The 13,107-nt window shown below is 46.2% G+C and overlaps 1 protein-coding gene across 3 annotated transcripts in view; it reads right to left on the bottom strand.

Moving 5' to 3' along the window:
• The window catches only part of BLVRA (biliverdin reductase A), a 56,340-nt gene that overhangs the window by 13,591 nt on the left and 29,642 nt on the right, over positions 1-13,107 (bottom strand). For all 3 annotated transcript variants that reach the window (XM_032643280.1, XM_032643279.1, XM_032643278.1), the window contains 3 exons: positions 9,549-9,670; positions 6,299-6,418; positions 4,670-4,767 (listed from right to left, as the gene is read on the bottom strand). In XM_032643280.1, coding sequence (XP_032499171.1) covers positions 4,670-4,767; positions 6,299-6,418; positions 9,549-9,670 — 340 coding nt within the window. The remainder of the gene's footprint in view (positions 1-4,669; positions 4,768-6,298; positions 6,419-9,548; positions 9,671-13,107) is intronic.

Below are 13,107 nucleotides of genomic sequence, written 5' to 3'. Positions count from 1 at the left end.
CCATTTAGTATGATATCAGCTGTGGACTTTTTATACATGGCCTTTATTATGATGAGGTAGTTTCTTTCTATTCCAGGTTGTCATTATAACAATGTGTCTTGGTGTGGGTCTCTGGATTTATTCTAGTTGGAGTTCATTGTCTTGAATTTCCTCCCCCCAATTTAGGAAGTTTTCGGCCATAGTCTCTTCACATAAGCTCTCTGTCCCTTTCTCTCTCTTGTCTCCTTCTCTGACTTGCATAATGCATATAATGATAATGATCTGCTTGATGGTGTCCTTTAAGTCCCTTAAGTTTTATTCATTTTTTTCTGTTTTTGGCCGTGCCACGTGGCATGCGGGATTTTAGTTTCCCCAATCAGGGATCGAACCTGAAGCCCCCGCAGTGGAAGTGTGGAGTCTTAACCACTGGACTGCCAGGGAGGTCCCTTTTTCACTTTTCTTCATTTTTATTTTTTTTTTTTTGCTCCTTTGACTCAAATTTCAAATGACCCATCTTCAAGTTTGCCAGTTCTTTCTTCTGCTTGATCAAATTTGCTGTTGGACCCTTCTTGTGAATTTTTCAACTCAGTTATTTTATTCTTCAGCTCAAGAATTTGTTTGGTTCTTTTGTATAGTTTACATTTCTTTGTTGATATATTTTCATTTTGTTCATGCCCTGCTTTCCTGATTTCATTTACTTTTCTATGTTTTGCGTTAGCTGACTGAAAATCTTTTAGACAGTTATTTTGGTAATTCTTGGATCTACATTTCTTTAAGGTTGGTTTCTGCAGATTGACTTCATTCCTTTGAGTGGGCTGTGTGTCCCTGTTTCTTTGTATTCCTTGTGATCATTTACAGGCAGACCTCGTTCTATTACACTTCGCTGTATTGAACTGTGCAGATATTGCATTTTTTACTAATTGAAGGTTTGTGACAACCCTGCCTTGTCAGAGGATGGTTAGCATTTTTTAATACTAAAGTATTTTAAAATTAAGGTATGTACATTGTTTTTTAACATAATGATATTGCACACTTAATAGACTATAGTACAGTGTAAACATAACTTTTATATGCACTGGAAAACCAAAAAATTCATCTGACTCACTTTGTAATATTCAATTTATTGCTGTGGTCTGGAACTGAACCCGCAATATCTCCAAGATATGCCTGTATTGAGATTTGAATATTTGAAAAAACAGCCACCTCCCCCAGTCTTTATAGACTTGCTTTGTACAGGGGAAGACCTTCACCAGTCAGCCAGGCCAGAAATTCTGGAGGCCACTCAAACCTTTTCTGGAGATGTATCTTCTTTGGGCTTGCACATGTAATTTCCAAGTTAAAGAGGTTTGCCCCTGTTCTCAAGAACCTGTAATCTCTTGCTCCCTGTGGCGCCTGTTCAGAGTACTGCAGTCTCCCTGGTGCTATAACAAACTACAGTGCTTTGCTTCGTTCTTAGCTGCCCTGACCCTGGCATCCAATGTCTACTCCTGTTTCCTTCAGCATTCCCAGTCAGGAGAGACAGAAATCAGCCCTTGAAAAGCCAGAACATTGGACACATGTTCCACTCTTTCCTCCCCCCCCCCCCCCCCCCCCCCCCCCCCCCCCCCCCCCCCCCCCCCCGCCTTAGATTCTTCTAATCTAAGAATTAGAAGGGGGGGAAGGGCTATGGTGAGCAAATGCAATGAATTTTCTTACCCACTTCAATGCAGCTCTTTTTGGCTCTGTGCTTGCCTGGGGGTACTGCAACCACTTAACTGATTTCTGGAGTACTTGCTAAGGTATTTTGGTCTATACATTGTTGTTAAGTTGGTGTCTCTGTGGGGAAGGAGGTTCTGAGGCTTCTTATTCCACCACCTTGCTGACATCACTCCCAAATTATCCATAACTCTTGCCGTCCAAAATGATATAACATTAGGTATGCTGAATTGAATAAGATTATTCCTTCCTGTGCTACAACGTAATTGCTATAATTACTGTTTCAGTTCACTTTCAGCAGATTAATACTGCTAGTTGTGACCATTTGACACTGTGGGCTCCTCAAGGGCAGGGGTCATCTTCTTGTTATCCCCTATCATCAAGGACAGTATCTCATACATAGTGATAAGTACGTTAATGCTGCTTAATGGATGTTCTATGAGTTACGAATACTTGTCTAGAGAACAAAGGTCACTCTTGGTGTTCAGGGCTGTTCTCTTGTTTCAAAGCCATTCATGATCTGTAAGCAAGCCATCCAGATTCTGCTTGCTTAAGGAGCTAATACCAGGATCCAATATAACAATATTTTCTCATTTTTAAAAAAGTAAGTCCATATTTGATTCAGTTTTCTATAGTTTTAACCTAATGTGCTCTTTGTGTTTCATTTACATTTCGTCATCGTGTCTTCTGAGGCCCTTCTTAGGTTAGAAAGTTTCTCAAAATTTCCTTGTTTTTTAATGACCTTGATAGTTCTGAAGAGTATTGTTTAGGTATTTTGTAGAATGCCCCTCAGCTGGGATTTTTCTGATGTTTTTCTCATGGGTAGACTGGGGTTATGTGTTTTGGACAGGAAAACTACAGAAGTAATGGGCCATTCTCATCACATTACATTAAGCGTACGTAAGACATTAATAAACAGAAACCTCCATTAAATAGTGTTGGGAGACCAGAACAGGGAGCTCCCATACCCTGCGATGATAGTAGAGCCCAACAGGAAAACGACGACTCCTCTTCTGTCCTGGCAAGGACTCAGCCAATGAAAAGCCATGGACTCTTTGCTTACTATTCCCCCCACAAACTTCCTTTTCCCTGTAAAAGTGTTCCCCTGCCCTTGCTGTGCAGGGATTTGTATGTGGCTCGCCACGGTTGCAGACCTTGAATTGTAATTCTCTGCTGATTCTGAATAAACTCATCTTTGCTGGAGAAATAACTGGCAGTCTACTTGTTTTCAGTCAACAAGTACATCCTATTAACATGACTTATCACTGTTCACACTGACCTCAATCATCTGGCTGAGGCGTAGAGTTTGGTTTCTCTAGTGTAGAGTTAACTCTTTTTCCCCTTCTTTCCATCTTGTGCTCTTTGGAAGGAAGTCACTATGCACAGGACATTATCTTCCTGAAGACACTTAGTTTGTTATCTTGTAAAGTGTTCCACATTCTAGTTCACTTACTCTTTTTTGGTGTCATTTAATTTGTTCCTTCATCCCTGTATTTCTTGTGAAGTGAGAAGTCTGGTTAAAATCTCAGTTACAGGATTTGTGCTATGCACATCCCACCAGACGGCTTGTGATGTCATACTTACCCATATGAGCAATCACTTGGTTAGGATGGTAACAGTAGAACTCTTCATTGTAAAAGGACATTTTTTCCTTTGCAATTAGCAAGAAATCTCTGGCATCTTGCACTCTGTCCAGGGACGTTTGTGCCATGAGAAACACTATACAAAGGTGATGGCCCCAGAGCTCCCCAACCTTTTGCTCACTTCAGTAGTCATTCATCCATCTTTTCATTCGACGAACACCTACTGAAGGCCTATCTGGGCGGTGTTTAGCTTTAGCTGCTGGGGCTACAGAGAGGAAAGATGGGCTCTGTCCTCCAGCAGCACGGCCTAGTACTAGAGAAAGGCAATCAAGAGTTTCAGTAGTGTGACCCGTCTACGCTGGTGATAAGGACAAGGTGCTTTCTTTGGTGATTTTCATTATAATTGTTCACCATACTTTGTTCATATTTTAAAGATTTAAAATAGCAAGTGTTGAAACAGAGAGAGTTTTTGACTTAAACTTCATTTAACTAGCTCCATTAATCCCTAAAACATTCTAGTTAGTTCTAATTGCCTCCGTAGAGGGACTTGTCCAGTTACCATAAAAACAGAAAAATCTCTGGAGGGCAGCATGGCTCAGAGGAATGAACGTGGACTTCAGAGCCCAGAGAGATTGAAACCAAACCTCCATCTCCCATCTAGTGGTCGTATTACTAGCTTTGTGACCTGGCACAAAAAATTTTTTTGCAAGTATAGTAGATGTACAATATTACATAAGTCACAGGTATACAATATAGAGATATGTAATTTTTAAAGGCTGTGCCCCATTTCTGGCACAATTTCTTAACTTCTCTGAGCCATGGATTCCTATACATGAGCTAGAGAAAATACCTACCTCCAAGGATTTCTAAGAGAATTAAGCAAAATAACATATGAAGTGTTTAGCAGAGTTTTCAAGTTCCTGGCATATAATAAATATGCCAGTGTTCCTCTTGAGAAACGATGAAAACTAAAACTATGCACATAAGACAATCAATTACCCTGATCTGTGCATTTTTCCATTAGCAATACAACTATCACATGAATGAAACCAAAATGAAATATAATTATATATATTATTATATAAAATAATATGTAAATATAATAATATATAATCTATAACACTAGCATAGGTGGAAGCTAATTCATACTTTTCATTAGAGTAAAAGAAGCTAAGTCTTGAACAAACGTTTGCAAATCCCCCCCCATCCCTCTGCCCTGTGGGCCCGCCACACATGCCCCCTTTATGTGCCTACAGTATGGGGTGTGGGGTGGTGGTGTAGGAGCCCATGGGACCAGTAACATATCTGACATGGGGTTAAGTTTTAAAGGCATAAAGATGGTACCACAGAAATCTTAGAGGCAGGAATCCTTAGGAAGAGGGTCTGTGCTCTTTGCACAGAACATACGTCACCTTTCTGCTCAGCCAGTGCCCACAGTTCCTTAGCTGCTGCCCAAGACAGTGTCATGGGATATTCCACAAGGACGTGCTTGCCAGCGTTTAGGAACTGTCTTTGGGAAAAAGGGATAAATACAGAGAAAATGCACTTCAATTAAACTTCACTTAAGTGCCCTGCATGACAGAGAACAGAATATTATAAATGCACAAACGTCTCCATGTAAATGTGTCATGACACGGGTGAGAGTCAGGGCCAGAGGGGGAGGCGGATGAACTGCATCTCACGTGATTTTCTACTAAGTGGTAAGAGAAAGGCTTTCTAGTCATGTGTCCATCTGAACACTCACCCATTCGTCTACTCACGTATTCAACCAGCTACTATGTACCAGTTACTCTGGAGGAGAAATACAGCCATGTTAGCAGGGAAATTGCCTATTACCACGTGACAGCTACAAATAAAAACCCACAGCAGCCAGCTGTGCCTGAGGCAATCGGAAAAGATTTCACTAAGGCTCTGAACTGGGTCTTGAAGTATCAACAGGCATTTTCCAGGTGCCAGGGGATGAGGATGTTTCACTCTGAGCAGCATATGCAGGGGATTGGGTGTTTATGGGGCGTTGTCCACTGGGACGTGGTGTGAATTTCAGCATTTCAGCATGGCAGGGGAGTGGGCTACAGGGAGTGGAGGGAAAACTAGGTCCTACGAGTGGCTGGGAGCCTGATGTAAAGGATGCAGAGAGCTGTGCTCAGAAGTCTGGCTTTTATTCTCTAGATATTCTCGGAAACAAACATTGATAAGCATGGGAATTACATGATCACTTTGTTAAGGACATACCCTCTAGTGCCACAGAAGTTTAAGGGGAACCACAGAAAGGTGTTTCTGTCCACACTCAGAGTGGGCCTGATAAACAGGGGGCAGCTGACTCGGGAATGGCATGGTGGAAGCAGCTGTAGTTTGATGTAAGGACCCAGAAGGGAAGCTGAGATTCTGGGGGCGGCTGGCCCTGCCTTATCAACTGCCAGGTCCTGAGTGTGGCTTCTCCTTCCAGGCTCAGTCCTATCAAATGCTTGGGGGGCTCTAGGCTCTGCATTCAAAGGTGGGGCGGGGGAACACTTCACATCTCCTGCTCTGCGAATAATGCGATCTCCCCACTCTGATGCCACCACTATCTCCTTACTCATCTCGTGGCCGAAACTCTTCCTATTAAAGCAACTCCTAGAGACCTTCTCAGAGCTTTCATGTTGTTGAAAGGGCAAAGGACAAAATGTTGGAAACTGAAAGGACTATGGCAATTCTCCAAGGCACAGAAAAGATGGGGGCTAAGTTAAACCACCAGAAAAAGGCAGGCACTGTTCAAACCACACTCAGTAAGTTTTTTACGAAGAAATAAGATATTTTAATTGTTAATGTTTCTAATGTTTTAAGTTACGGTGTACTAAATAAATATTAGCTCTACAATATTTTTCATGTCCTTATACATTTATAACCCAGAGTGAGAGTTCAAATTCTGACAGTTTTTAAAGGTCATGGATCCAATGCAGTTCTTCCCATCAATAATTAAGACCCCTTTGCTAGATGTCAGCCTGCCCCAGGCATTTTTATCGTCCCCCACTACCGTGCAACGCAAGGACTTGAACACCCACCTGATGTAGTCCTCGTGGCTGGAGCTCTCACTGCAGATATAAGCAACCTCAACCTCTCGACTGGAAAGAGCATCTTCCAAAGAAATCTGCGGCACCCCATCAGTGCTCCCCAGCTCTCGTCTATTTGAGAGGAACAGACAAGTGGAGCTCAGAGTAGGCAGAACGTCAGCTGAGAACACATCAGCGCCATCCTTCTCCCCATCTCCCAACAACGTCCTGGTGATCGACTTTTGGAAATGAAGCAATGAACTTCCTGCCTCCCACTTCCAGGGCATTTTTCAGCATGCAGCGAGAAACACGGCCTCTGGGGTGAAGTCGGGGACCTGGCAGCGAGTGCCGACACCACCGCTAACAGCCCACATGACATGGGAGTCTTTGCATTACTTCATCTCTAAGATAAAAAGAACTGATCTCGGGCTTCCCTGGTGGCGCAGTGGTTGAGAGTCCGCCTGCCGATGCAGGGGACGCGGGTTCGTGCCCCGGTCCGGGAAGATCCCACATGCCGCGGAGTGGCTGGGCCCGTGAGCCATGGCCGCTGAGCCTGCGCATCCGGAGCCTGTGCTCCACAACGGGAGAGGCCACAACAGTGAGAGGCCCGTGTATCGTAATCTCATTAGACACGATCTCCAGGGTCACTGCCAACTTCAAGCACTTGGCCAAACACCAGGACTGCCTAACCTAATCCAAATCCAAGACACTTAACACCTTTAAAGGGGCAAACGGCTGTGTGATTTCAAGCTCCTTCATGGCCTGTGATGGTCAAGTGGAAGGTGGGCATCACTGCCTCATTTACAGTCGAGCTGACAAAGCCCCGAGAGGCAGGGGCTCCACGGCTAACCAGCAGCAGAGGCAGGACAGGAGCTGAGCGTCCCGGCTCCTACACGTTCAGAAGGACCCCCGCCTCAGGAGAGCTGGGAGCCCTGGCTGTCTGCACGCTGCCCCAGAGCAGAGGCTGGAGAGCAGCAGTCCTCCAAAGGCGGCTGCCACAGAGGAGATGGGGCAGCCGGCGGGAGGCTCGGGCCAGCTCACAGCTCCACCCGAGCAGCAGCCAGAGCGCCTCTGGGGAAGCGTGGCTGCGGAAGGACATGGCGGCGGGCTTCTTCCTGTGGGGACCACCGACCTACGTGGCTCAGTGTGACCAATGCTCCCCGCTTGTCTCCTGTGTGCCTTCCCCGTAGGGAGTATGTGGGGAACGGACTTCCAGTGAGCTCAGTCAGCTAGAGGGAGGAAGACACATACACACCTATAACAACAACACGAGAGTAACAGGAGGAATGCCGAGCCGGGGGCACAGGTGAAAGAGTCAAGGAAGGCAAGGAACCCCAAGTTTCAGGGTTTCAGGAGAGGCTTCCCGGGGAGGTGACAGGACTTAGGTAGGTCGTGAGGAACAGGGCCCGTGAGAAGGGGACAGTGTAGTAACAGCAGGGCTGCGGTAAAGCAGGGATGGAGGGGAGCTGGCCGTCCTCCCGAGGGACCTGGGTAGGTTGGGCATTCCCGCTGCAGCAGTCGCGGCACCAGCTGCCGAGGGCGGGGCTGCAGGGGGAGCAGAGGCCCCATTTCAGCCTGGAGCCCGTGTCGTGCAGGATCCCAGCCGCAGGCCCGGGAGCAGCAGGAGAACGGTGCCGGCTAATCGTAATGTCAAGCCTCCCATTTGTGCTGCTCCCTTAGAATCTTTCCTTAAAAATTAATTAATTTATTTATTTATTTTTGGATGCGTTGGGTCTTTGTTGCTGCCCGTGGGCTTCCTCTAGTTGCGGCGAGCAGGGGCTACTCTTTGTTGCGGTGCGCGAGCTTCTCACTGCGGTGGCTTCCTTTTGCTGCAGAGTACAGGCTCTAGGTGCGCGGGCTCAGTAGTTGTGGCTTGCGGGCTTTAGAGCGCAGGCTCAGTAGTTGTGGCATGTGGGCTCAGTAGTTGTGGCACGTGGGCTCAGTAGTTGTGGCTTGCGGGCTCTAGAGCACAGGCTCCGTAGTTGTGGCATGTGGGCTCAGTAGTTGTGGCTCGCGGGCTCTAGAGCACAGGCTCAGTAGTTGTGGCGCACGGCCTTAGTTGCTCCGTGGCATGTGGGATCTTCCCAGACCAGGCCTCGAACCCGTGTCCCCTGCACTGGCAGGCGGATTCTTAATCACTGTGCCACCAGGGAAGCCCTCCCTTAGAGTCTTACTGGGAGGGGAAGACTGACCAAGGGCAGATTCCCAGCACTTCTGGGTCACCTTAGTGCCACCACTTTAAATCCTTAAGGAAGGGCCAGGTTTCGAGAGAGGCAAATTGGAAGAAAGCAGGTCCCATGAATTAAAATTTGAAAGAACTTCTACGTGGACCGTCAGGATAGTTACTTACGCTCTGTTTAAATATTGACATTTAGTTGATTTCTCTAAAGCAGCAGGAAGCAGACACGTGCCTGACTTGTCCTCTGCGGCATCACCTGCCGACACAGGGCCTACCTCTAGTTCCCAATGACTATTGATAAATGATGTTACAGGGCGTTAGTTTGGTGAATGGTGTGTATGTGAGGAAGTGGTCGGGGTAGAGGAAGGAGCTGAGGGTGGGGCAGGGAAGAAGAAACGCGCTGAAAAGTTTGGTTTTGAGTTACAGGAGATAAGTGATACTCCTTAAAAGCGGGGCTCAGAATTATCAAAGGGGAAAAGAACACATGGTGTTTAAAAGATGGGCTCTGGAGTCAGATAGACCTGCGCTGACATCTAGTTCTTAGATTTTTCCAGCTGTGTGACCTCAGGCAAATTACTTAACCTCTCTGTGGCTCAGCTTCTTTATCTGTCAAGTGGGTTGACATCTACATCAAATAGTTGGTCAGGCTTGGAAAGCCCAGGGCCCTGCACGGATGGCTGTCATGGTAACTGATGTGACAGTTACATGGTACCTGATGTATCACACCTAAAGCCTTCATTCAGGACAACCCACAAGTGTTCACTGTGCCCCTTCAGTAACCGTCAGGCCCTGTGTTCCTCTTCCCTACGTCTGACGGCAGTCCCCTCTACGGAGGAGCTGAGGGTGGTCACGCTCATTATTCGGGTCCACTGGGCTGGCTCACTGTACATCCCAGCTGCAGGTCTAGTTACTCTTCAGTTCCCAGACCTGTCCCAACTTGTGGGGCTGATCCTGCATGGTTCCCTGGAATGACCCTGGAGCTGGCTTGCTCTCTCCTGGGTCTGGAGGAGCTGCGTGGCCCAAGGCCTAACCCATCTCACCGGGCTTCCCGTGAATTACAAGGCACAAAGCAAAGAAAGCCACCTGGACACGAAGCCAATCAGGTTCAGGTACGCCGAGGAAGCGTGTGGATTCCGCAAGTCCCGGATCCGCACGGAGCCAGCTCTGCCGATGCCAACCACCACCACGCCAAACTTCCTCTCGGGCTGAAACACAAGAGATCAAGGTGGGGTTTAAAAACGGTCCAGGAGTCTAGCAAAGCGCAGCAAAACAAAGACATGTGGGCAGGACCAGTCAGGGTCCAGACAAGCAAGGAGCCAACCCAGAGCACACAGGAAGCCGCAGCAGGTAAGGGGGGCATGAGACGCTCCCTGAAACACGGGCTCGGAGAGGAGTCATCTCCCCCCAGAACATTTCTGTGGGTGCTCTGACCTGTGTCGTCCACGGAAAAGGCTCTCCACTTCTACTGCCACCTCCCCCAGGATGAGAGATCCTCCTCTTTAAGCCATACCCAGTCCTAGTCTGGCACCTCTGTCCTCCCCGAATCCCTCCTCCAGTGGACGTGCGAATCTGATACAGTGGGGAGTCATTCAGAGGCCACAGCTGCTCAGTGAGATGTGGGCAGACAGGGCCCATGGGTACCAGCCACAGTCACCTTACTCAGACTCCTCACTGTGGCTTTCTGGGTTCCAACCAGTGTCACCCCACCCTACTGCAGCAGCTTACTCATTATTCAGGTACGCTGCTGGAGGCTGGATGCGTATAGTATTACAATGAAAAATCAAGTCGACTTTTTCAAGTTATACAGCAACTCACAATAATCCAAACTGATAAAAATTATCTCTACACATCCCTCAAACCCAGTTCTTCTTGGATGTCTCCAAGCATAGAAACTCCAATGTCTCCCTAGCCGCTGGCATCTAGCCCCTTTCTTTCACTTTTGTCATCTGGGTGTCACCATTTCCCACCGAGTCCACCCCTCTTCCTGCGTCCCAGGACTTGTTTGCCTCCTGCCTGACGACGTGACAAATCACCACCTGGTCTCACCCTTCCCATGTGTGGTCCCCAGGCCTGCCAGAGGAGATGCTTCAGACGAAAACTAAGTCCCCCCCACCCCGATTAAAGCCCTTCATTTTCCCAGCTGTTACAGACTGAATGATTATGTCCCCCCCAGAAGTGGGAACCCTGTCCCCCAATATAATGGTAGTAGGAGATGGGGCTTTGGGGAGGTAATTAGGATGAGATGAAGTCATGAGGGTGGAGCCTGCATGAATGGGGTTGGTGCCCTTCTAAGAGTCACGAGAGAGCATGCCTCCTCTCCCTGCTCTCCGCTCACGTGAGGACAGGCTGAGGAGTCCGTAGTCTGCAGCCCAGAAGGGTACCCCTCCCGCCAGATCTCAACCTGATCTCAGGCTTCCAGACCCCGAACTGCGAGAGAGAAATTTCTGTGGTACTTTATTACAGCAGCCCAAACTGTAAGACAGTTTGTAGGACACCAACTAAAGGGGAAAAAAAAAAAAAAAATCCAAGTCCACATTCTTTACCAAACACATAAGGCCTTTCACAACTCAGCTCCAGCCTGCTTCTCCAGCAAGGCCTTCTGGTCAACTCCCCCACTGTGTAACTTTAGGCTTCTGACCTTCCAAACAACTTCAAAGTACGCAGAACACACACGACTGTTTGCTCCCTCTAAGTCTTTGCAAATCCTGTTCCCCTTGCCTGGAACGAGCTTCTCCCCACTGTCCACAGGGTGGATGTCCACACCTTCAAAGCTTTTAAGACTTGGGCATCTTACACTCTATGAAGCTTTTCCTGATACTATCAGATTTTTTTTTTGCATATAATAAAACCCACCAATTTTAGTGTACAGTTCTATGAGTTTTGACCAACATAAACTCATATACCTACCACAGTCAAGATATAGAACAAATGAACTTATTTACAAAACAGAAGTAGGGTCACAGATGTAGAAAAAAGATTTATGGTTACCAGGGGATAAGGGTGGGGAGGGATAAACTGGGAGACTGGGATTGACATATACACACTACTATATATAAAATAGATAACTAATAAGAACCTGCTGTATGGCACAGGGAACTCTACTCAATACTCTATAATGGCCTATATGGGAAAAGAATCTAAATTAAAAAAAGTGGATACATGCATATGTATGACTGATTCACTGTGCTGTACACGTGAAACTAAAACAATGTAAATCAACTATACTCCAATTTAAAAAAAAAGGGATACAGAACAGTTCTATCACCCCCTCCAAAATTACCTGTGCCCCTTTGTAGTCAACCACTGATTTGTTTACCATCCCAATAGTTTTGCCTTTTCTAGAATGTCATATAAATGAAATCGTACGATATGTAGTCTGAGTCTATCTGCTGCCTAGCACAATGCATTTTTCACCTATGTTGTTGCACGTATCAATCATTTCTTTTTATTACTGAGTACTAGTCATAATGGCTTGTTTATCCATTTCGCAGTTGAAGGACATTTCTGATGCTTCCAGTTCAAATGAATTCATAATTCAATTACGAAGAAAGCCGCTATAGATAGTCATGTCCTACTTTTTGTGTCAGCACAGTTCTCAAACTTGGGTAAATACCTGGGTATGAGTTTGCTGTGTCACATGGCAAGTGTAGGCTTAACTTTATGAGAAACTGGCAAACTGAGTTTTTCCAAAGTGTACCTTTACACCTATACTGTTTTGCATTCTCGCCACTGATGTCTGAGAGGTCCAACTGTTCTGCATTCTCGCCAGCACCTGGTATTATCAGGTTTTCTCCTTTTTGTTTTAGCCATTATAACAGGTGTGTTGTGGTCGCTCACTGAGGTTTCTATTTGCATTTCCCTAACGACTAGGGATGTTGAGCACTGTTTCGTGTGCTTATCTGCCGTCTATAAATCTTTGCTGGTAAAGTGTCTGTTCAAATCTTTTGCCACTTTTTATTGGGTTGTTTATTTTCTTATTATTGAGTTTTTAGAGTTCTTTATATATTTTTGATACAATTCATTTGTCAGACACATAATTTGCAAACAACTTTTCCTAGTCTGTAGTTTGTCTTTTCATTTTCTTAAGAGTAACTTTTTAGGAGCTAAAGTTCTTAATTTTGATGAAGTCAACTTATCAAAAAATTTTTTTAATGGATCATTCTTCTGGCTACTCCAATGTCACAAACATTTTCTTCTATGTTTTCTTTTAGACATTTTATAGTTTAAGATTCACAGTTTTAGCTTACTTTAGTTTTAGTTACTTTTTTCTTTCTTTTTTGGCAGTGTTGGGTTTTTGTTGCTGCACACAGGCTTTCTCTAGTTGCGGCGAGTGGGGGCTACTCTTCGTTGCGGTGCACGGGCTTCTCACTGTGGTGGCTTCTGTTGTTGCAGAGCATGGGCTCTAGGCACGCGGGCTTCAGTAGTTGTAGCACGTGGGCTCAGCAGTCATGGCATGCAGGCCTTAGAGTGTGCGGGCTTCAGTAGTTGTGGCGCAAGGGCTCAGTAGTTGCAGTATTTGGGCTCTAGGGCACGCAGGCTTTGGTAGCTGTGGCTTGTGGGCTCTAGAGTGCAGGCTCAGTAGTTGTGGCACATGGGCTTTGTTGCTCCACAGCATGTGGGATCTTCCCAGACCAGAGGTCGA

This window comes from Phocoena sinus, chromosome 9 (genome assembly GCF_008692025.1).
Source record: "Phocoena sinus isolate mPhoSin1 chromosome 9, mPhoSin1.pri, whole genome shotgun sequence".
NCBI classification, from domain to species: domain Eukaryota; kingdom Metazoa; phylum Chordata; class Mammalia; order Artiodactyla; family Phocoenidae; genus Phocoena; species Phocoena sinus.
The sequence above is the reverse complement of the archived record's forward strand: the minus strand, read 5'-3'. Positions and strand labels throughout refer to the sequence as shown.